This window comes from Bemisia tabaci, chromosome 10 (assembly GCF_918797505.1).
Source record: "Bemisia tabaci chromosome 10, PGI_BMITA_v3".
Taxonomy (NCBI): Eukaryota; Metazoa; Arthropoda; class Insecta; order Hemiptera; family Aleyrodidae; genus Bemisia; species Bemisia tabaci.
In genome coordinates this window covers 13,262,445-13,285,421 of record NC_092802.1, presented here as the reverse complement: position 1 = coordinate 13,285,421, position 22,977 = coordinate 13,262,445, and the positions used below count along the sequence as shown (strand labels likewise).

At 38.3% G+C, this 22,977-nt stretch overlaps 1 protein-coding gene and 1 long non-coding RNA gene across 5 annotated transcripts in view; one reads left to right on the top strand and one right to left on the bottom strand.

Annotated features, from left to right (window-relative positions):
* LOC109044685 (atrial natriuretic peptide receptor 1) overlaps positions 1-22,977 on the top strand; it is a 589,109-nt gene that overhangs the window by 401,358 nt on the left and 164,774 nt on the right. For all 4 annotated transcript variants that reach the window (XM_072305169.1, XM_072305168.1, XM_072305171.1 and 1 more), the window contains 2 exons: positions 7,058-7,244; positions 17,020-17,111. In XM_072305169.1, the coding sequence (XP_072161270.1) occupies positions 7,058-7,244; positions 17,020-17,111 (279 nt within the window). The remainder of the gene's footprint in view (positions 1-7,057; positions 7,245-17,019; positions 17,112-22,977) is intronic.
* Positions 955-4,392, bottom strand: LOC109044689 (uncharacterized). Its single transcript, XR_002010315.2, has 3 exons — positions 4,052-4,392; positions 3,488-3,653; positions 955-1,892 (listed from the first exon to the last, which is right to left on the bottom strand). It is a non-coding gene; the product is annotated as an uncharacterized lncRNA (long non-coding RNA).

Sequence of the window (22,977 nt, the reverse complement as noted above, 5' to 3'; positions counted from 1 at the left end):
CTATGATATGCAGTATAAATTTGGCAACACTGGCGCTCAGCGGAAACGCAATAACGCACTGGTGACACAATAAAAAAGGGCAAGCGAGTCCTCGGAAGAAGGGTTAAGAGTTTCCGCTTCATAATTTCTCCCCGTAACGAGTGGGGTTCCACTACGTCCCTTCGTAAAGGAAGGGTACGAGAGGAGCCGATTCGAATGCGGATAGTTAAATTTTGTTGGCTAATTTTCGATCGATCGCTTGCATCTATGGGTCCCTGGAGGGTTTGCCCAGCTGTGATGGGCTCTCCTCGAGATGTCGATTAAAAATTGGCGGAATGTACCCTTGGGAAGGGACCAACATGAGAGAGAGGAATTTTTTTTTATTAAAAAATTTCATATTGGTCAGGATATGAAATAGTTCTGCATACCGAAAATAGTTATGCTGCACAAATAAGAGATGAGATCTGACTGCGTGGGGTGTCGTATCGAGGATTTCAGAAATGTTTGAGATATAATCCTTGACTCGAAGTATCCACCTCTTGTACACCAGCTCTTACTGTTATATACAATTTAAATTCCTTAATTTGTAGAAAAGATTGCAATTAGTGTCGTATCCTATATGCTTCAAGTAAACTTCAAATCTTCCCGGAATAAAAAATTCAAATGGACAAACACAAATAAAATGTTAATTTTTCATTTTTACAAACTGAAATTGTTAGTTCCATCGTTTTACCCGTGAAATTCTGGTGAGAAGACACAAGGCATATAATGTCAAACGAGTAAAAGTCCCTTTGGGGATTTTTGTGACAAAACTAAGGAGAAAACACTAATTAACCGTGCAGTTTAGCCACATCAGAAGGTGTGTAAGAAATTGGGGAAAAATTAAATTATGGAGATATAGAGGGAGTGAACTCCTCAAAATTTGAAAACAAAAAAAAAGGACGAAAATTGAAACCAATAAATTCATTCAAAAGTTTTTATTGAAAATTCTATAATTTGCCTCCTGTACACATCAAGTGTATCCTCCAGATTCTTACATTACTAAAAAGTGTATCAACATTAGTTGAAGTAGTACTCTGTTTCACACAAGTATAAAAGTCTATTTTTTTGAGAATGGTATGTGCAAATTGAAGAACACAAAAACGCTATTTTCTCACTGATGGGTTGAACTTGGAAGGTATTCCTCTTTTGAGTGGTCCATTCACGGAAAAAAATTAAATAGCTGATTCAACAATTCAATTGCTAAAAAAAGTGACTGCAATGTTTCAGTGCAGATTTCGCAACACATAAATGCTACTTTAACCACCTTATGGTTAAATTAGCTTACAATAGTGGTTATAAAGTAGCATTTTTGTCGCGAAATCTACATTGAACATTGCAGTCACTTTGTTTAGCAATTGAATTTTTAAATCAGCAATTTAATTTTTTCCGTGTTGTGACAATAAGTCTGCAGCATCGCAAACCAAGTTAAGCGTTTTTTGCATTTTAATATGTCATCACCATCATTTACCTTCATTAATGTGATCCTTTATGGTCCACTCCACGTGTTCATCGTGTGGTTACAAACATATGTTCCCAAGAGCAAAAGGCACCCGAAAGCCCAGCAAAAAGCTGCGGCTTTGTCGAGGGCGGTCGAATTTCGGAGGTGGCCGGGAGATAGGATCACACTGATCGGATGTGGGGTGGGAAGGGGGGGTGTAGAATTAGGGGTGTCATTAGAGCGAAAAGTAGACGTTTCTGTGAGGTGGATGCTAGACGAGTCGTGTCCGTGCCGTGTTATGAGGGCGTTATAGAGTCATTGGAGGACATTAGCGTGTCGGCCAAATTACCCACTTCGCCGGGAGCCACGCTGCGCGACGTTGCCAGAGACGCCCCCGACTTGAGAATTCGGCTCATAGTCTCTCGTGTCCCACCTAAAGAAACATACAATCAGAACGGTGGGTTTTTGAGGAGTTAAATTAGAAGAATGGACCACTAGACAAGGTACAAATTTCAGCATTCTGATACATGATTCTTAACCCAAATTTCACGTAAAACACGATGCGCAAAACGAAAATGACCAAAATCAACTCCTTACGAAGATATTCAATAATTTTGATGCGTGAATTCAAATCACCCGCTCATGAAAAACTCAATGCTCTACGTGATTCACATCGCGCGCTAAACGTTTATCATGACAGTCTCTGCGATATAAAAATCTGGCAACCTCAATCTTGACGTTTTGGCTTAGCTATAGCAAATTGCTTATAGTTTGAACAACATATGGTGGGAAACGAAAATTGCTCGATTGAGAAGATTGCTGAAACCGTCGAAGTGCGCGATTTGACTCACGTAGAGCTTTGAGTTTCTTGTGAGCGGCCAGTTCAAATTCCTCGTGACCAATGTGAAATAAAAACGTTAATATCTTCGTTAGGAGTTGGTTTCAGTCATTTTCGTTGCTCGAATCGTGTTCTGCGTGAAATTTTGGTTAAGAATCATGTATCAGAATCCTTTAATTCGTACCTTGTCTAGTAGTCCATTGAGTGCACCAATAATTGAGTAGTTGGGTGCCGGAAGGAAATTTTTTGGTTGCAAAGTCTCAGAATCTCCACTACACAGAAAAAAGTAGAAGGTGCTGACGACAGAACCCTCTGTTCACAGGGCTCCTGCAGTTTCTTTGTTACACTTACAGAATTTTTCCGTTGTGAGAATAGAACTTTGGTCGTGGGAACAGAGTACTCTGTCCTCATAACGGAAGCTTCTGTGACTGTTACAAAAGAAGCGCAGGAGCCGTGTGAACAGAACTATTTTTTCAGTGACTGATTTAAATAGGGTGTTCCAGGATTAAGTGCGAATATTGAAGGAGTCAATTTTTTGGGTAAAAAATGACGTTTTGGTGATATGACTCTTTTTCCAAAAACGCCAAGTAGAGAATTAGATTATGGCGGTATTTGTTGTTGAATCAGAAAAAGAATAATCATTGCGAATTTCATGCAAATTAATTCTTTTTTAACTTTTGTGCTTAGTTCCATACAAAAAAATGGTTGGTAGAATTTACCATTCCTTTACACTGTATTTCACACAGCGTGAAGGAATGGTAAATTCTACGAATCTTCAAGTTGATTCTGCCGGAAGAATGGTTACCTGTACCAGTATACAGTAACGTTCACCTTTTTCCCGGCAGAATTGACTCTGAATTAACGCTGTGCAAAATACAGCGTGAAGGAATGGTGAATTCTACCGATTTTTTTTTCAGTGCTTTTATCCGACCATACATGAACATATATTGAACAATGGTTATCATTTCGTTAGGGTTCTACTCTGCATACATCTCCTGAACATCTAATCCGGTCTAATGGACCCTCTGACTCGTACATGAATTGGAGAATTAATACATTTTGATCATAAAAACCAAAAGAAAACTCCGTATAATAATCGAAGGATATGAAATTGACAGTCGCGTTCTCGAAAATATGTTTTAAAACGATAGATGTTTGTGAAGTAATAGTTTAAGTCCGTTTTATCGTACCTGGGAAGTTTGTAGTTTTTGAAACATTCTCTGAAAGGAAGAAATCCTTCTCAGTTCTTTCATGAAAGGGCTGATCGTCATCACCAGTAATTTCCGATATGATATATTTTTTCGGTAAATAGAACAGATAAAATATCGCAAATATAATTTCAACGGCACAGATCATCTAGACATCATAAAAAAGGTTCCAGATTAGTGTGAAAGAGGCAAATTTTCTCCATGTTAACAACTATTATTGTGTCACAAGGATTTATAGAAATGGTGTTTTTCCGTTGTTCTTAATGTCAAGAATTGAATTAGAGTTTCAAAATACCACAATCCATATAGTGCCCCAAAGCGCAGTTGTTAATTAAAAATTTTTCAAAATGTATTCCCATCTTCTTCTTCCTACTCCTCTCTTTCTTCTTCTCCATTTCTTTTTCTATTAATGACTGGGGTTTGGCCCTGTTTATCGAGTACATATAAATCACTAAAAAGTTTACAATTTCTGTAAAAAAATTATTTTGTTTTAAATTTTTTGAAAGAGTAAAACATAGAATATTCTATAAAAAAATGATTACTTGCCTGAAGTTTAATAAAACAAAAGCAACTTTTTTGGTTTGCTTAGTGTTTATCTACGTTTCCTCAAAGTCTATTCAACGCGTGGAACAAACTCACCGCGTTAACTACATCACAAACAAATTGAATTTAGTACCTACATAACAAGATAAAACATTGCACACTTCAACCTGAGTTCAGAAGCCACATGACTGACTTGGCTAGTTAATGTCAAGGACTAAGTGGCCCATAGTTCCATGATTCAATCAGTGGGAGGATAAATCAGTTGGTATTATGGACCATTAAAGGAGCCATAAAAATTAATGATGGTAATCTCATCTTTATGATAGGACCTCTTGGCACATTTTTTTGCACATCGTTGTACGGAAAAGTCAAACGAGTGCCGAAATCAAAACAATAGACGCAAACAATCTCTACTACCTAAATCATCATTAACACACTCATTTGCGAGAGGTTTTATTGCTTCCTTCTTTTTATCTCTGCAAAGCAGAACGAATTGCTTGATTAAATCCTAGGTCTACTTTATCGCGACATTCCTAAGTCGTTATTTGCCACTCGTTGTGTGTAAGTGTACACATCAGAAACTTAACTAAAATGTTGGAGGAGAGGATTTTAAAATCGATGAATTGAACGTGATCAAATTACTATATGTGTACCACTGGAGGAGAATTCTATGTGTTTAATATTATTGTATTGAATTAAAACTGACGAGAAAGTTGAGCGTGATAATTAAATGGAAGAATTATAATCAAACGTTTCTTATGCCAATAAAATGTCAATATTTTATTGGGCCAAGTAAAAATGTGTTTTTACCTCTCGGAACGTAGAAAGTTGCTGTTCGGACACATCTTAATATTTTTAGCTGATCAAAGAGGTCAAGCATCAAAGCACGATTCCAAGACCAGCGCAACTGACCCATTATCAATCATTACGAAGCAAGTTACACGCTCAACATGCAACAAGTAGCTTATCAGTTATCATTCAGCGATGCCTGAATCTAACTTTTACTCCATCTTGTTACTCTCCTCAGACTTTTAGTGACATAAGGTATCTACAGTACTGTCCATGATAAGGAAAAACGCCGTATGAGCCTTCAGACGTTTCCAAGTCCCCTCCGATAAAAACCGAATTAATTGGAAAAATTGTGAATATTATTTTCCAACATTTTCAGACAATTTTTTACGCAATTTAATCTAAAATATTTGAAAATTTCAAGGAAGAATATAGATGAATGTTGTCAAAAATACACGTTTTATCAAGGGAGATTTGGCAACTAAAGAACGTTCATAAGGCGCGTTTTTACTTAGCACGGCAGAATAAGTTGTTGATATTGCTACCAACGCACTGACGAAATCCACGAGAATGCGAAAATTCCAATTTTTGGTAGTCTTTTAAATGTATCAAAAAAGTACTGAATTTTTGCTGAGTATGAAGTGATGAATTTTTTGGAAAGGTATACTGAAAAGTATTGTGAAAGTACTTTATATCTGCCAGCCAGCCTTAGTAGACACCCTATTAATGCAACACGAGAATCGCGACATTATAAGTTGGCAATTTCGAAAACGCCTTCAATTGAAGCGTGATACCTCACGCATTCTGCAGAGTACGAATAGTTGTATCATCGCGCCTTAGCAATGCAATAGAAGATTAATATTGGTGTATTCCTATCGCTGGCCTTGTCAGTTTTCCTTTGTCCCTATTGCCAGTATGAGCCGCATATTCAAAAAGTGCTCAAGCTAGGATTGTATTTAGGAATAAATTTAATTTTTTTGGAATAATTAAAAATGAACACGCGGTATGATAGGAACTCAAATCAACCATCATCTTAAAGGTACCGAAAAAGGGCTGAATTTTTTCTGCTTATGAACGGTACTAAATTCTTTGGAAAGGTACTGAAACAATTCTCTAAAAATACCAAATATCATCATCATCTTAAAGGTACCGAAAAAGGGCTGAATTTTTTCTGCTTATGAACGGTACTAAATTCTTTGGAAAGGTACTGAAACAATTCTCTAAAAATACCAAACAAATACACGGAAAAAAATTAAATGTTGATTTAGCATTTATACTGTTAAAAAGATGTCCGACAAGTTTCAAATGCTGATTTTACAATACAAAAATGCTAACAAAACATTGTAATTTGTACGTTTTGCAGTGGGCGTAGTTACGTTAGCATTTGTTAAAATGTAAAATCAGCACTTGAAACTTGTCGGACATCTTTTTAACAGTATAAATGCTAAATCAACATTTAATTTCTTTCCGTGTGCTCTAAAAATACTTTAAAATACTCAACGATTTGGGTTGATTCGACGCGAAATTGTGTTGATCGACCAAGCTTTTTGGGTTATCCCCCACAAACAAGTAACACAGTTTAACACTAAACGCGGAAATGTTTAACTGTGTAGGATCGCTCCGTTCCTAAGCTACACTGCCGTGCTGAGAAAAAACGCCGTATGAACATCAGAGAGTTGTCAAATTTCCTCCGATAAAATGTTTATTTTTAAAGAGATTTATGAATATTTTTCCTTGAAATTTTGAGGAACTTCAAGTGAAATTTCGATCAAAACTATCTGAAAAATTGGAAGAAAAAAAAATCGATAAGTTTTTTCGAAAATTCGTGATTTATCAAAAGAAATTTGGCAACGCCTGAAGGTTCATACAGCGTTTTTCCTTAGCACGGCAGTACATGAATTTATTAGAGTACCTTTACAGGGAGAGTATGGACAACTCGCTCTATTTAGCTCTTTTATTTACGTGTTTTAATAGTTATTGGTCAGTGTACCTACTCTCGTAGTTTAAATTAGTACCAATGGATAATTTGAGTTCATAGGTTGGTTGCCCTTTTGGGCCCCAAGAGCTACATGACTTGTCTCTGTACATGACCTGGATAAACCTAACCTCTAAATTTTCGAGTTGTCCATACTCTTCCTATATAAAGGTACTCTAACAGAATCAATTAAGCTCTTTATTTTCCTACCAATGCTGATCAAGTTGTTGCCTGTCTGTCCTCAGGTGAAGAGCCTTGCCGTGCACAATAATTACAAGGATTTCGGCAACGAGACTGTGTCAACGTTCGTGACGGCGTTCTACGATGCCGTTCTCCTATATGCGCTCGCCCTCAACGAAACCCTGGCTGTAGGGAAGCAACAAAGGGACGGAGCTGAGATTACCAGGCGCATGTGGAATAGGACTTTCACAGGTAACTTTCAATCTATTCAAATTAAAAAATGTGCGCTCAATGCAACGGAAAAAGGAGACAGGGAGGGCGGAGCAGTCTAGGAAAATAGAAATATGCTGCCGCACTAAGGAAAAACTTCGTATGAACTTTTAGGCGTTGCCAAATTCCGATTGATAAAACACAATTTTCCTGGTGAACTTATGAATATTTTTCGTCAAATTTTGCAGATAATTTTGTTTGTAATTTCATCTAAAGCTCCTGAAAACTTCAAAGGGACATATTCATAGCTTTCTTGAAAAATGAACATTTTATCGAAGGAAATTTGGCAACTATCGAATGTTCATACAGCGTTCTTCCTTAGCATGGCAGTACTGCCGTGCCATGAAAAAACACCGTTTGAGCATCCATATGTTGCCACATTTTCAGCGATAAATCATACATTTTTGAGGAAAGATATGAATATTTTTCCTTGAAATCTTTCGATAATTTGGATTGAAGTGCAAATGAAATTCTGTGAGAAATTAAGGGGAAAATATTCACAGGGTATCCAGAGAATTTGTGGTATTTTTTTCCAAGGAAAAACTGCAACATCTGAAGACTCATACGATATCAGTATACCCAGTCGTGATGAAATGAAATTGAAATGAAATGAAAAATTTACTGAAGGAAATTTAATAACTCTCGAATGTTCATACGGCGTTATTCCTTAGCATGACAGTATGAGTGAGGCGTATTGTATGAACATGGCAAAGAGCTTTTTTCAGACTTTCAGAGAATCATGAAAAACTAAAGCATAATTTTAAAGTATTTTTTTTTAATATTCAGGTAGCACAAGAGGAAAATTTCCCAAAATATCCATAGAACGTCCCGTTCATATTGTCCTCATCGGATTACTTTTTGAAATAACCAAAGAGAAAATAAAAGTTCGCTTTGAAGAGCAAAAATGCGTGACCACCTGGTCTTCCCGCGCTTGCTTATAAACCAATCAGACACCCGACGCACAGTGGACCGAGTGGTCGGACATGAAATTTTTGACTAAAACTGCAAATCTTGCTGTTTATTATGTCACAAATTATATTTTAAGGGGTGCCTCTAGCAGAAAGTGTCACGAGGAGACCAATTATTGAACCGCTTTTAAAATCTCAAAGTTTTGTATGAACGGAGTTGTGAGCTTTTAAAGTTGCCAAATTTTGTCCGACCTCCCCCATTAACTCGATCCACTCTGCGATGATCACTTTTTAATTCCTCTTGGAACATAAAATGGGAAAACGAAGCATTCGAATCCATATATTTTTTCGAATTCGGCGGAAAAAATATCCCAGAGATTCAGAGGCTCAGATATCTTCCTCTCATACATTAAGTGGAATTCAACAGCTATAATTTAATTTTTTACTCGCTGAAAAAGTGGGGATTTTCCGGCTTAGGCTCAAAGGTTTGATCTCCTCAAGAAGTTAGGGAAAATGAGGTTGGTCGTTAGTCTCGCAAAATTGGAAAGCCTCTCTGCGCGGATACTGCTTTATTATTTGCGGAGGGTGTAATTTAGAGTAATTTACATGTGTAGCGTAGGCGCATTTTATTTTTATTTATAGTGTGTTCTGACTCATACGGAAAAAAATCCTCCAGTGGAGCTCTTTTAAAGCTTGTCAAGTATGAATTCTATCCCATGATGGCCCAATGACTATTGAACAAGGCGCAATAGAAGGCAACCCATGAAAACTTATGAATATTTTTCGTGCAATTTTGGAGATAATGTTGTTTGCAATATCATTTAAAGTTCCTGAAAATTTCAAGGACAAATATTCATAACTTTCCTAAAAAATAAAAATTTTACTAAAGGAAATTTGGCAACTCTCGAATAATCTTCATACGGCGTTCTTTCTTAGGATGACAGTATGAGTGAGTCCATAGCTATTTATATCGTACAGGAAACATGTATTGCTTCATGCACGTCTTTTTAAGATGTATTTTTAAAGCTCACGCACTCAAAAAACCCGTTAAAATCTCTAGTTTGCTGAAGGAACGAAACTTAAAAAACCAAGAAATGGCAACGATGGCCCAACGACTAATGAACAAGACGCAATAGAAGGCTACTAAGAGGCAGCGCCGCCAAATTCACCCCGAAATCGCTCAAACTGAACGCTCGAAAATGGCACTCCTGCACAAAGTGGCAAGACGAGGGAGAAATAAAACTGAGTAATGAACCGTGTCCAGCGACGGCTAGTGAGCGTGGAGGACTCCAAATGAAATAAACCCAAGACGGAGCGGACTAAAAATACGGCTCCGTGCTGGAAAAACATGACACCTGTCAACAAAGATTAGGCTCTGAATAGTGGTAAATTAGGTTGGGAGTCGCGGGGGTCGACTGGAAGAAAGGATCCCTTATTTTGATAGAATCTTGGAAATTATTGCGGTGCCAAGTTACGCGCCCTCCTGGGTCATGTTAGAGTTTGCACGAGAGAGAATGGAGTATGGACTCTTTCAGTGGTGGGTTGTGAACCGGCGTTAGCCCGTAGGAGTACTTCACGATTGCGCCAAACAGCGTGGTCGGCGTCAACCGCATATTAGCGCCTTCAAGACTGCATGAATACTTCTCGCACTGCACCAAACGCAATGCGAGAGTTATTTGCGACAATGGACCACTAGACAAGGTACGAATTTCAGCATTCTGATACATGTTTCGTAAATAAAATTCACGTAGAATACGATGCGCACAACAAAAAGTACCGCAATTAACTCCTTACGAAGATATTTAATGATTCTTGATGCGTACATTCAAACCACCCGCTCATGAAAACTCAATGCTCTACGTGATTCACATCGCGCTCCAAGCGTCATCATGACAGTTTCTCCGATATAAAAATCTGGCAACCTCAATCTTGGTGCTTTGGCTCAACTGTAGCAAGTTGTTCATAGTTTGAACAATACATGGTGGGAAATGAACATTGCTCGATTGAGAAGATTGCTGAAACCGTCGTAGTGCGCGATTTGACTCACGTAAAGCTTTGAGTTTCTTGTGAGCGGTCAATTCAAATTCCTCGTAATCAATGTGAAATAAAAATGTTAATATCTTCGTTAGGAGTTGATTTCGGTAATTTTCGTTGCACGAATCGTGTTCTACGTAAAATTCTGGTTAAGAAACATGTATCAGAATGCTTAAATTCGTGCCTAGTCTAGTGGTCCATTGCGCCAGACAGCATAATCGGCGTCAACCGCATATTAGCGCCTTCAAGACTGCATGAATACTTCTCGCACTGCATCAAACGCAATGCGAGAGTTATTTGCGATAACTATTCGACCACGGGTATAGGCACATTGCCGCCAACTGGATTGACGGCGCATCACACTGTGAAGATGACTCGACACTCGACCGCGCTATTGTTTTAACGCCAAATTGCCGCAAAACTAGGACCACGCGTAATTTCGGTCCCTGCCCGGTTTTTACCGCAATTAAAGGGCAAGTAAGTATCTTAATGGCAACGATTCAGCAACTCGGATGATGTTTAAACGATGCAGCTATTCTGGAACTCGATTCGCGTAAAATTTATTTTGGTTTAATAAAAAGGAAACAGAATGAACGAAAATATCGAAAATGAAATTGTTTGTGAATTGTCGTCGTTGGAACTAAAGGTAAGATGGTCTATGGCAATCGAAGTGAATTCTAAGTAATATGCGATTCTAATTTAGGATACGTTGTCTCATTTGCTCTCACATGATCCTATGGGGGCAATTGGAGACCCTATGCTCTTTTAAGTGCCGAGAAGAGTAGTAAAGATCACTTTTTAGAAGTTCAGTTTTTTCTTCTTTTTTTCAAACTTTAACCTACTTTATAAATCTTTAATTCATCTCATACCATCATAGGATTTATAAAGCTAATCTACTCTAAACTACTCACAACAGCAATATTCGCCTTGCTTGCCGAAAAGCAACAAGTGTCTCAATATCTGAACATATTTATGGGAGAGGGGCGGTTGTGTAAATGAATAAAATTGAAATTAACCATGAGATACGTAAATCCTACGCACAGAATATCTTCTGATTGGACTAATTCTTGCGCAATTCTATTTAGCATAAAAATGTCCTTCCGATTTTCAGTTTTTGAAATGAATACTTTTTTTCAAACAAATAAACTGCAGAAAACTCAGTTTTACGTAGAGATGCCAAGATTCTGAAGGGAAAAAGCTATTTGGGAGGCACACTAAAGTTGGCGCAAAAAAAATGAGTGAAAATAATGTCATATTCTAAACGCCACGGACAGCTCTGTGTCAGTAGGGTCATGCTCACTTCTCTTTTTCCCGGCGAGTGGTCAGCAGCATTAATGATGCTTGGTTCGGTCGGGAGAGGATTGAATTAAGCTTTCAGCTGTCTCAGTTTGCGCTTTTTAACTTGCTTCCCCGAAAGTCATGACCGCACATTGCGAAAAAAATTCACGACCGATTTAAATATTCGGGTTTTCCCTCCAATCAAAAAATGAAATTTTTATTATTGATTTAAGAAATGTATTATTTTTAAAGCAAAAAAAAAACTGTTCGAACAACTGACTAAAAATCTATCTTCGAGAATATTTTTTTGAGTCTCGAAGTTGGAAATTGGGGACAATTTAATTGAAAACCAGATGTCAATATATTTTTTTGTCCAAGAGATGCAGCACAAAGGTAACGACTTTGGCCCTCCCCCCCCCCCCTTTAGTAGTGTCTTCAAAAATGATTTGGATGTCTGAATATTATAATTTGGTGAGGCTTTACGCGGTCAAGACATCACAAGAAAAAGTTTGAAGGAAATCGAAGAGACACGAAAAAAATCGTTTTTGCAGCATTGTCATTATGCATGACCACTTAATTTTTTACGCGTGTTTGTAAACAAAGCGAGGTAAAAAAAATGCTAACATGTAACCAGTGCAAAGGAATCATGGTTATATCATATGCAAACACCTGCTTCAAAATTACATGCAGAATTATGCATCGGTCCAGCTAGTCTCTCAGAGATGGACTGAAAAAGGAGGGCGAAAAAGGATAAAAAAAAGAGAATAAAAAAAGGAAATTAGTTAGTTTCTGATTAGAGTCGTTCAAAACGAGTACACATGCCATCAAATCTGCCGTGCTAAGGAAAAACGCAGTATGAGCCTTCAGACGTTGCCAAGTTTCCTCCGATAAAAACCGAATTTACTGGGAAAATTCTGAAAATTATTTTGCAAAAATTTAAGATAATTTTGTACGCAATTTAATCTAAAATATCTGAAAATTTCAAAGAAAAATATGCATGAAACTTGTCAAAAATACACGTTTTATCAAGGGAAATTTGGCAACTCTCGAATGCTCATACGGCGTTCTTCCTTTAGCACGGCGGAATTGTTTCCGGCAAAGCATCAGACTGCCGGAAATAAAAAGTTTCCCTCGGCGAAAGCAACATGGTTGGTTAGAGAAGACCGACACAATGCGTCGCCCTGCTGACGTGAAGGCGCTGCTCAATATCCATGTGAGCCTTGTTTTGCATATAAAGCCATGGTCTCCGGAGCTCAAGCGTAAACGGAGATACGCCCTTACGTAAGACGAGCGACGAATGGTGTGAGCACACGTGTTGCATAGCTTCGAAAGTTCGGATGTGATTTGAGCCTGGGAATTAACATAACAAGCTTAAAGCTGTGCGCTGAACCGCAGAGGAGCCTATTCGATAGAGTATTTTCGATGAAGTTTAGCCGCCACTGTTGTAAAACGGAGCTTGCACGGACCAACGCCATTCTCATTCAAGTGTGTTGTAAATGGTCGAACAGGTAGTGCACAAACTGAAGGGTCCCAAGCGCTTCTACTCCTACGTTAGGGGTCAAAAACGTTGTCAACGCAGGATGTCAGCCGGTGGCGTGGCGTGCTTTGCGATATATCGATCGGTCTTCCATTAGAACATGTAGAGATCGATGAACAGGGTGTTCGCAACGAATACCTTGATAATCGATCCTTTACCATAGCTTCAACTGAGGAGATATCGATGATCGATCGTTCACGTCTCGTGACTGACATCAGAATTGTTATCCTACGGAAAAACGCCACATGATTTGGACGCTGCCGGATCTTCTCCAGTTAAATATTTACTTTGAGAAAGTTCATGAATATTTTCCTTAGGATCCTCAGATATTTCACATTAACATAGGTCCTTTACTAGGCAAAATACTCGCGAGCAAGTGTTTTCCAGCATTCAGCAAAATCCTGATTTTTCATCGAATAAAAAATGATGTCAATAAAAAGAAGGAATATAGATATATTTTTTTCACTGGATGAAAAGTCTTCAGTATTCACTCTCATAGTGATGATAGTGACAACTAGAATTTTAATTTACAGACAATTTTATATTGAAAAAAAAGAGATAATATTTTCGAAAATCCTAATTATATTTATAGTTTCTATGTTGATGAAATCGAGTTCGTGCAATTAGTCGGAAAATGATACAAATATGTTCAATGAAATCTACATATATCCGTGAAATAAATTAGAATGGAAGCGGAAATTTTTTATTGCTATCAAGAAAATCCGCGTTTTAACAATTTTTCCGTCGATATGATTGCCAGTTTGAAAAATGATGGCTTTGGCGCCGCTCCACCGTGCCGTGCCGGAGTCGCGAAGCACCGCTCCGTTTCAAAACGCCTTCAATTAATCGGGTATACCTCTTCGCTTCCTCAGCGTTAAAATAGTTGCATCACCTATAAGAGAGTCTCCGTTCTCCCTTTTGCTATCTTACTTGTACTCTCCTGTTCAGTTGCTTACTTTCTGGAGAAGAGCTACTAATTTTAAAAAGGGGAGAGATTTTTGTTTGTATCTGTTTTAAAATTTACAACCATCACACCTGCTTATTATATGTATGCGTCTCTAACTTTTAATACGGAAACAATTAGTGTTTAAAATTTTGTGGATTATTAAGGATACATAAAACAAGTGAGACTGTGTATCGATATCGATTGGCTCAAAACATGTACATAGCCTCTAAAGTCAATCGCGTAATCTGGTGGAACGGGTTTTTTTGTGATGGATCATCGATTCGTATTAGTACTAATTGGCCAAGAGCAGCAAAATTGCTACGGAATTTCTCATTTTCAGCTTTTCTGACTAATATCCTAAGATTTTGGTTTGAGGTTATGTTCTATTGTTTCGAACCAAACGATACATCGAACCACTATCGAATACGATTCGTCCTCTCGTTCCTTTACGTTCGTCGCCAAAAGCCAAAACATGGCAACGCAATACTCGCGGTCGCCGGTCGAGTCATAGCGGCCATATTTAAATTTTCCGTAGGGATCCGCAATTAATAATTGGCGTGTTGGGAGTTTGTTCGCAAAGCCAATTAGCGAGTAATCGCCGACGTTCAACTTTCTGAAACGCAACGCTTGGATATCGCCAACTTCTGCAATCCCTCTGAAATTTCAAAACTCTCGTGCGTTTCCTTTCATTCGCGCGGAAAATTTTCGGGTACAATTTGACGGCACAGTCAGCCCCATCCATATTCGCTGCTCTTTCTGCTTGGACATGAGAACACTATTGCAAAATTTGCACCGTGGAAGATTGTTAAAATACTTTATTTTTTACATTTGAAAAAAACCCTCCCTGATTTTAAGATTTTTTTTTTTTTTTAAATTTGAACAAAATCTCTCTGATGTTAAGATTTTTTTAAATTCGAATGAATTTCGTCTTGATTCCCTGGTGAAAATTGGCGATAAGAGCTGCGTTTCAAAATACCATAGGAATTCTTGTAGCCGGCTAAAGAAGGCTATACAGAAAATCATATAGCTGGCTGTGGAATGCGGAGAAAATCATACGGCCGGGCTATACGAAGCGATAAAAAATTATGCAGCCGGGCTATAGTTCCTATCGCCGGGCTTTACACTTTATCGCCTGGCTGTTGGTTTTTCGCCATCGGTTATAAAAGGCTGTTAGGAATTGTGTAGAAATTCGTGTGCTTTGGAAATCATTAAGTTTGATACGGAACCATCTTAATATTTACAAAACACACATTAAATTTTCCTTTAATACATATTTTTTTTCATCAATTAAAATGAGAATAATCCATACAGGATGTGCAAACATTTCAAAATCATGAGTTGAATAACGCTGACTCCGCCAGATTAAATATTAGAGCCTAACTCAAAGCGGAGCGGCGATACACTGGCGCCTACAAACCTAACAAGGATACTTCACGCATTGCGCAACGCGTGAAGTATCCCTGTTAGGTTTGTAGGCGCCAATGCGCGTCTCGCGCTGGCTGCCCGCCTGCCGCACCGCAGCGTGCCAAGGCGCTTGAAGCAACTATTTCACACCAGAGGTATTGCACAGTATCATGAGAAACTGATCATTAACTCAATAAAAAAAAAAATAAATAAATAAATAAAAATCAGATAAAATGTATAAGATAGATTATTGAGCCCCTTTGGGAAAGTCCGAAAACGCGTTTATCAATCGCAGAGTTTCTTACCGATATCTCAGACGTAAAATGAAAAAATAAGAATAAAAAATATCGATCTAGAAAGGCATAAATGAAAAAATATGCGTGACGCAAGACAATTATTCGCGGGTATAAAGCAGGATGTTCGTTTTTTTCCAAGTTTGGCAGTTTTTTTTTAAAAATCGAGACATTTATTTTTGACCTAAATGACTTTGCTTCCAAATGAAAACGATCTATTATCATGCATAAAAAACACATCTTTTTCAAAAATATTTCGTGCTTGGGGGTTATCTCTTCCACTGAGTAACTACATTTACCCTTCGGATCAGCAGGAATTTCTGTTTAATATGTTGCGACAGGAATTTCTCTTTAAAACAATAGGAAACACTAATTGTTTCAAAGAGAATCCCCATTACTTTGCGAAGACGTTCTGTTGCTTTCAAAGATCTTTGGTTGGTTTTTGGTTAAACTAAGAATTCCTATCGCGAAATATTGAGCAGGAATATTTCCTCAATGAAAAAAAAAAAAAAAAAAAAAAAAAAAAAAATTGAAAATACAGAGTGCGGAGGAGTGAAAAGCCTTTTCTCGCCGCCTAACAAAATACTCTCGGGGCATAAGAAAACAAAAGCAGGACGCTCCACAAGCCCAAACCCCTTTTCCACCCCGAAAATCCTCAATTAAGAACGACTGGCACTAATTGCCGGGCTCCGAGGGACGGCGAAGCTTTCAAATCACGCCATAAGAGAGGACCCCTCGGGAACGTGAGCATAGCGCACAATCGGACGGATTAATTGAAAAACCGCGCAAGTTCTCCCCAATCCCTGCGGCGTTTAGGTCTTTATTCGGCCGAGTCGTTCAATTTCAGGAAGAAAAGATGCAAGACCGAGAAACGGTTGACGGCGGAGGACAATGCGTAGCTTTTGTCCAGAGCGCGCCACGGTCGGTTGGTCCCCGAGTGACCCCTGGACCAAAGAAGTGAGAAGGGGAGAAACGGATTCTTTATCCTTAAGACGTGCGAAGATTAATGGGCCTCGGAGGCCTGAAATATGGAGCCTCGGGGAGAATGAGTCCTTGGCGACCTAACATTTTAATTTTTTATGGTGTGCGACACGCCTTTTGATATGAAAGTGATAAGACGCACTTCGAGGGGGCACTTTGCACTCGAGAGAGGCTCTATGAAGCATCTATATTCAAAAAATGAGATAAATACCACAAATAAGGGGCTTGGAGGACAATGTGCATAAGTGTGGTTTTTGCTGTTTCGAGAAATACGTATTTGAAGTTCCGAAATTACACGGATCCTACCATGGATCCCTATACACACATTTTGCTATCAAACGTTTTCATTAAGTGAAACTCATCTTGTTTCTTTCAGGAATCACTGGTGAAGTTAACATAGATCCGAATGGCGATCGGATATCCGACTACTCTCTCTTGGACATGGATTATGAAACGAATGAATTTAAGGTCAGTCAACACGATTTCATTCATTTACATCAATTTACATGCGTGGTTGAATCACTCGTACAGTGGAACTTGTACGAGCAACAAATATTATTTTGCCTTGTGCAAAAGTGAGATTGGACCGCGCTAAGCGCGGCGCGCTTAGCAGAAAGGAACCAAGCCACATCGGCTATTGAACAATTTAACTGGGTAATTTATTTTATTACAAAAGAACTTTGTGCAGATTTATTTGAAAATTCCAAGAGACATGCTTCGCACCATGCAGAAAATTCACTGACATTTGCACAAAAATGCGCACCGCCCTTTTTATATGAAAAATTAAATTGTCCGGTTAAATTCGGCAATAGGTTATGTGGTTTGATTCCTCTCCGCTTAACGCGGTGCAATTGGATCGAGTTCATCAGTGAGGACTCAGCCATCATAATTTTCGAAAAAAATGACTTAAGAATGTTATTAAATTCCACTGGTCGTTCATATTCCCCTGCCAAAAAATCAAAGTCAAGAAAACAAAATAAATCTACATTAAGAGGGGCTAAAGTTTATTTTCTACATTGAGCCTTATGGAAAAATAAAACTTCAAACCTCTTTTTCTCATTTTCAACTTTATGTGGGTTGGTTCCTTTCTGTTAAACTCGGTCCGATTGAGCTATGCTTAATTTCTTGTCATGTCTAGTGGTCAATTCAGTGGCAATTCTTGCAAGTTGGCAACACTGTTTTTTCTCCATTTAAATGTATGTTACACAATCGATCCTTGACGAGGCAGCTTGTATCACATAAAATTGAAATATTTCATTGGATTGATAGGAGTGTTAACATTGTTGCCAACTTGCTGGAATCGCTACTGGGCCCAATAATGGAGGGCATGCCAGACAACACAGGGTACGGACAACCATTTTAATTGAGCTGATAAGTTTCCACCCTCGCATCCCCCACCCGAGAATCGGGGGGGGGGGGGGAGGTTCCACGTGCCCGTGACAACCCAGTTCAAGTGAGAAATGGGACCCGCACGCCAGCACTAGACAAGCGTCGCGTTTCAGTCCCGCCGATTCCGCGAAAATCCACTCCCGCGCTGAAAAGTATTAGAGGATGCAACCTGCACAACTTGCCAGATGGGTCGGTCAACTATATTTTTCAATTTGAAACTAATATTTCCACAATGGAAAAAAAAAAAAAAAAAAAAAAAAAAAAAAAAAAAAAAAAACGCATTGGATCTAGAGTCCAGACTCATGAATACATTGACAAGAAAAAGGACTCTTAATTCAATCAGATTCAAGCTTAAATCAAAAGGAAATCCGCTCAAATCAAGAGGCTTGGTTCTTGATTTATGCTTAAATCTGATTGAATCAAGAGTATTTATTCTTGTCGATGTTTTTAAGAGTCTGGACTCTAGATCCAATGAGTTTTTTTCCAGTGCAAGGTGTCCACAAGTCCGGAATCTCTGAAAAGTCGGGAAATAGTACTGATTTTTTAAGGGCGGTCCGGCAGCTCTGAAAAAGTGCGAAAATTCCGGAAGAAGGTCCGGAGTTTATTTCATTTTTTTGTCATTTTTGTCGCAAATTGAGCGAAGATTTCAAATTTTCGAATTTTTTTATAATTTCTTCAAGTGGAGGTACTGAAATAGCTCTGAACGTTTATATCGAGGAGGTACTGAATTTCTTGAGACTGTACTGAAAAAGTACAGTAAAAGTACTAATTTCCCGCCGGCCAGTTTTAGTAGACCACCTGATTTCCAGCTGATTTCAGTAACAATATTTGTTTCATTAGTTTCCTCATGCGTGAAGGGAATTTCCCCAAGTAGCATTTTTCAACGGATAAATCGCGATTTATTGCGATTTTATCGACGACAAATCGCCAAGATCATCTACATCTGAGCTCCTCGATTTTATTGCGAATTAATCGCCAGGCAATTTATCGCAACATTATTGAAATAAAATATCGCAATGTACGGCAATTTAATTTCGATTTTATGGACAAAAATTGGTAGCGAGTTTATCAAACCAAAAATTGATATGTATAGCCCCTGGTAAAAATTGGCGATATGAGCTGCGTTTCAAAATACCATAAGAGTTCTTATAGCCGATTGAAGAAGGCGATAGAAAATCATATAGCTGGCTGTAGAAAGTGGAAAAAATTGTACGGCCGGGCTACACAAAGCGATAAAAAATTATACAGCCGGGCTCTAGTTCCTATCGCCGGGCTTTACACTTTATCGCCTGGCTGTTGCTTTTTCGCCATCGGCTATAAAAGGCTATAAGAAATTGTGTAGAAATTCGTGTGCTTTGTAAATCCTTAAGTTTGTACGGAATCACCTTAATATTTACAAAACGCACATTATATTTTCCTTTACTACATATTTTTTTTTTCATCAATTAAAATGAGAATAATCCATACAGAGTGTGCAAACATTTCAAAGTCATGAGTTGAAAAACGCTGACTCCTCGAGATTAAATACTAGAGCCTAACACAAAGCGGAGTATCCCTGTTAGGTTTGAAGGCGCCAATGCGCGTTTCGCGCTGGCTGCCCGTCCGCCGCGCCGCGCCGCAGCGTACCACGGCGCTTGAAGCTACTATTTCACACCAGAGGTATTGCATAGTATCATACAAAATTGCAAGCGCTCCAAAATATTAGGAATGGCAGGCATCCTTCAAAAGTACGGAGCTTTCCTAGCAAAATAAATCAAGATACTACGGCCCAAAAAGAGAATGGTAGTTCAAGAACTCACTAAGTCCTAGCATCCGTAATAAGTAACGTTTAGCATACACTTTATCGCCAGGCTGTTGCTTAGTCGCCATCGGCTATAAAAGGCTATAAAAGCTATTGGAAATCTTACATCCGACTGTAGGTCTATGGTATTTTGGACCACAGATTCTACTGCCAATTTTTACCAGGGGCGGTTAATCGCCATATATCGCAATTTTCAATTCTATAATATCCTGAAAAATTGCTACCGATGTCATTGCGATGACAGACCAATAAAATTGCTATTTATCACAATCACTGCTACTTGGTAAGGATGATAGAAATAATAGTCCCTTAATACAAAATTTACTAAAAGAGGGTCAGTTCTACAAAGGTACATCCAACTGAGGTGACTTCTTTCAACTTAAATCGTACGAAAATCACGTCGAGTGCATCAGAAATGGACTTAATTTTGCTGTAAGTACATTGGCGAATCTAGCAAGTAGCAAGTTGACAATATTATTTCTCGTTTTTTTATTTTTTATCGGAGACATTAAACAAGTCAGGATAATTCTCTCCATTTAAACTAATGGAAATTAATCTATTCTCCAGACACGATGCTTTGACAAGAATAGATTATTCAATTAGGATTAAATTAAGAGAACCCAATATTATAAACCTGTTAAATCAGCTTCTATGCAAGGAACAACCATATTTGACTCATCTATAGAAACACCTGTCTGCATAGAGAAATTAATGATGCACATTTTTTGGTAATGTTCAAAAAGAAAGTCGTTGAAGGATCGCTTTGTCTTGGAATCGAAGCGACTCCATTTTTTTTTGACAACACGTCAGTACCCATAAGAGTTGGTAAGTTTTGCTAGTCACAGAGCCGTGTTTTGATGGTTTCAACTTACGGATTAGTAGCAAATTTGTCAAGTGCACTGTTCATTTGGGTTAGATTCTAATTTTGTTCTACGGGCAAAGCTGATTGTTGGAAACCAAGAAACAAGTTTCCACGGACGCAGTAAATATGAAAATCCAAGATGAAAACAACGCAAGTTTTGCGCGTACTTAAGGTGATTCGATGGACGCCATATTTTCTGTCAGAACGACATGCAATATATCGCATCAATTGGCTCCATTTTTCTCCAATTTTGAGATCGCAATTCTGCTGTCAGGAGACTAAAGCACTCACTTACCAATTTTAACAAAGAAATTCAACGTAATAAAGGCGTGGGTTTTTAGAGAGAAAACATCGCATTCGATACTGATATCGGAACTGCACTCGAATGCGATATTTCCTCTCTAAAAAAACCACGCCTTTAACACGTTGAATTTCTTTGTTAAAATTAGTAAGTAAGTGTTTTAGTCTCCTGACAACAGAATTACGATCTCGAAATGGGAGAAAAATGACGAGTAGCTGAAGAAATGGAACCAATATTGATGCTATATATCGCATGTCGTTCCGATACAAAATATGGCGTCCATCGAATCACCTTAATGTCAGTATTTTCAGATCAGGAAATATGGCTTCACTGCGCATAACGACTGTTCTGGGTGATTGGTCGTTTCATTCCATCCGCGATTGTCGACGAGAGACAGTTGCTTTTTGACGATCGCTGAGAAAATTGTCTCGCGAGCGTCGACTTCGTGTTCTTCAATTTTTTCGGAGAGATTGAACGACTGAAGAAATTGTATACGCGCTAATTAATGTAACCAGCCTCTTTTGATGAAAAGAGACTGATATAATTTGGCAATGGAGCCTCTGAAAGAGTTGAGTACAAGAAACAATCATCAGGACAACTTTGACCAATATCAGAAATTGTATTTCATGTTGCCCAATTAGGTATGACAGGGTGGCATGCAATGTAAGAAAGAAATGAGAGATTGGAAATTTCAGTGGAATATTTCATGAAATTGCATGATGCTGTGAAATATGTAATATTTTTTAGGGGCTAGAGTATGCAACCCGCACTCAAGGATATAAAAATAGAAGAGAGTCACAATTTTTACATTTTGCGAACATGAAAAAGAACCGGTATCTTTCAATATCTTTCATAAATTCTGTTTCATCAAATATTTCACGTGAAATTTCAAGATTTTATTTTTCATGAAATTTTTCCACCCTGGCTCTTCCTGTCTCTTTCAGCCAGAATTCGGTATTCGGCTTCCGCCGCTAGAGCTGTGGCGCGACTTTTGAATTTCAACAACTTTCTAGTCTTGGCCACAAACAAATATGACCATCTGCGATCTCAAACTTAAAAAAATGGCACGCAGCTGAAAGTATGGAACGAATTGATGCGATATATCGCACGTCGCTCTGACACAAGAATGACAACCGTCGAATCACCTGCCGTATTTTGTGTCAGAGCCATATGCGATAATCGCTGCGATTATTTCTGTTTCCTTAGCTACTTTGTACGAGTTTATTTTTAATTATTCCATTAAAATTATCCAGTCTCTTAATAAATTTCTAGCTTGAACACACTTTGAATATGCGGCCCATACTGGCAATAGCGGCATACGAAACCCGACAAGGGCAGCGTGAAGGCTACTTCAATATTAATCTTCCATCGCATTGCTAAGGCACGATGATACAACTATTCGTACTCTGAGGAATGTGTGAGGTATCACGCTACAATTGAAGGCGTTTTCGAAACTGCCAACTTTTACTGTCGGGATTCTTGCGTCGCATAAATACTTGCGCGCCTGGGGTATCTACTAAAGCTGGCTGGCGAGGTGATTCGACGGTTGCCATTTTTTGTGTCCGAGGGACGTGCGATATATCGCATCAATTCGTTCCATAATTTCAGCTACTTGTCACTTTTTTTTCGAATTTTGAGATCGCAAATCTGTTGTCAAGAGACTACAGAATTAACTTCCAAATTTTGACAAACAAATTCAACTTAATAAAGGCGTGGTTTTTTTAGAGGGATAATATCGCATTCGATACTGATATCGAAACTGCACTCGAATGCGATATTTTCCTTCTAATAAAACCATGCCTGTAATTCGTTGAATTTATTTGTCAAAATTTGTAAGTAAAATCTCCAGTCTCCTGACAATAGAATTGCGATCTCAAAATTCGAGAAAAATGATGAGTAGCTGTAAAAATTTAACGATTTGATGCGATATATCGCACGTTACTCTGGCACAAAAAATTGCAACCATCGAATCACCTTAAGG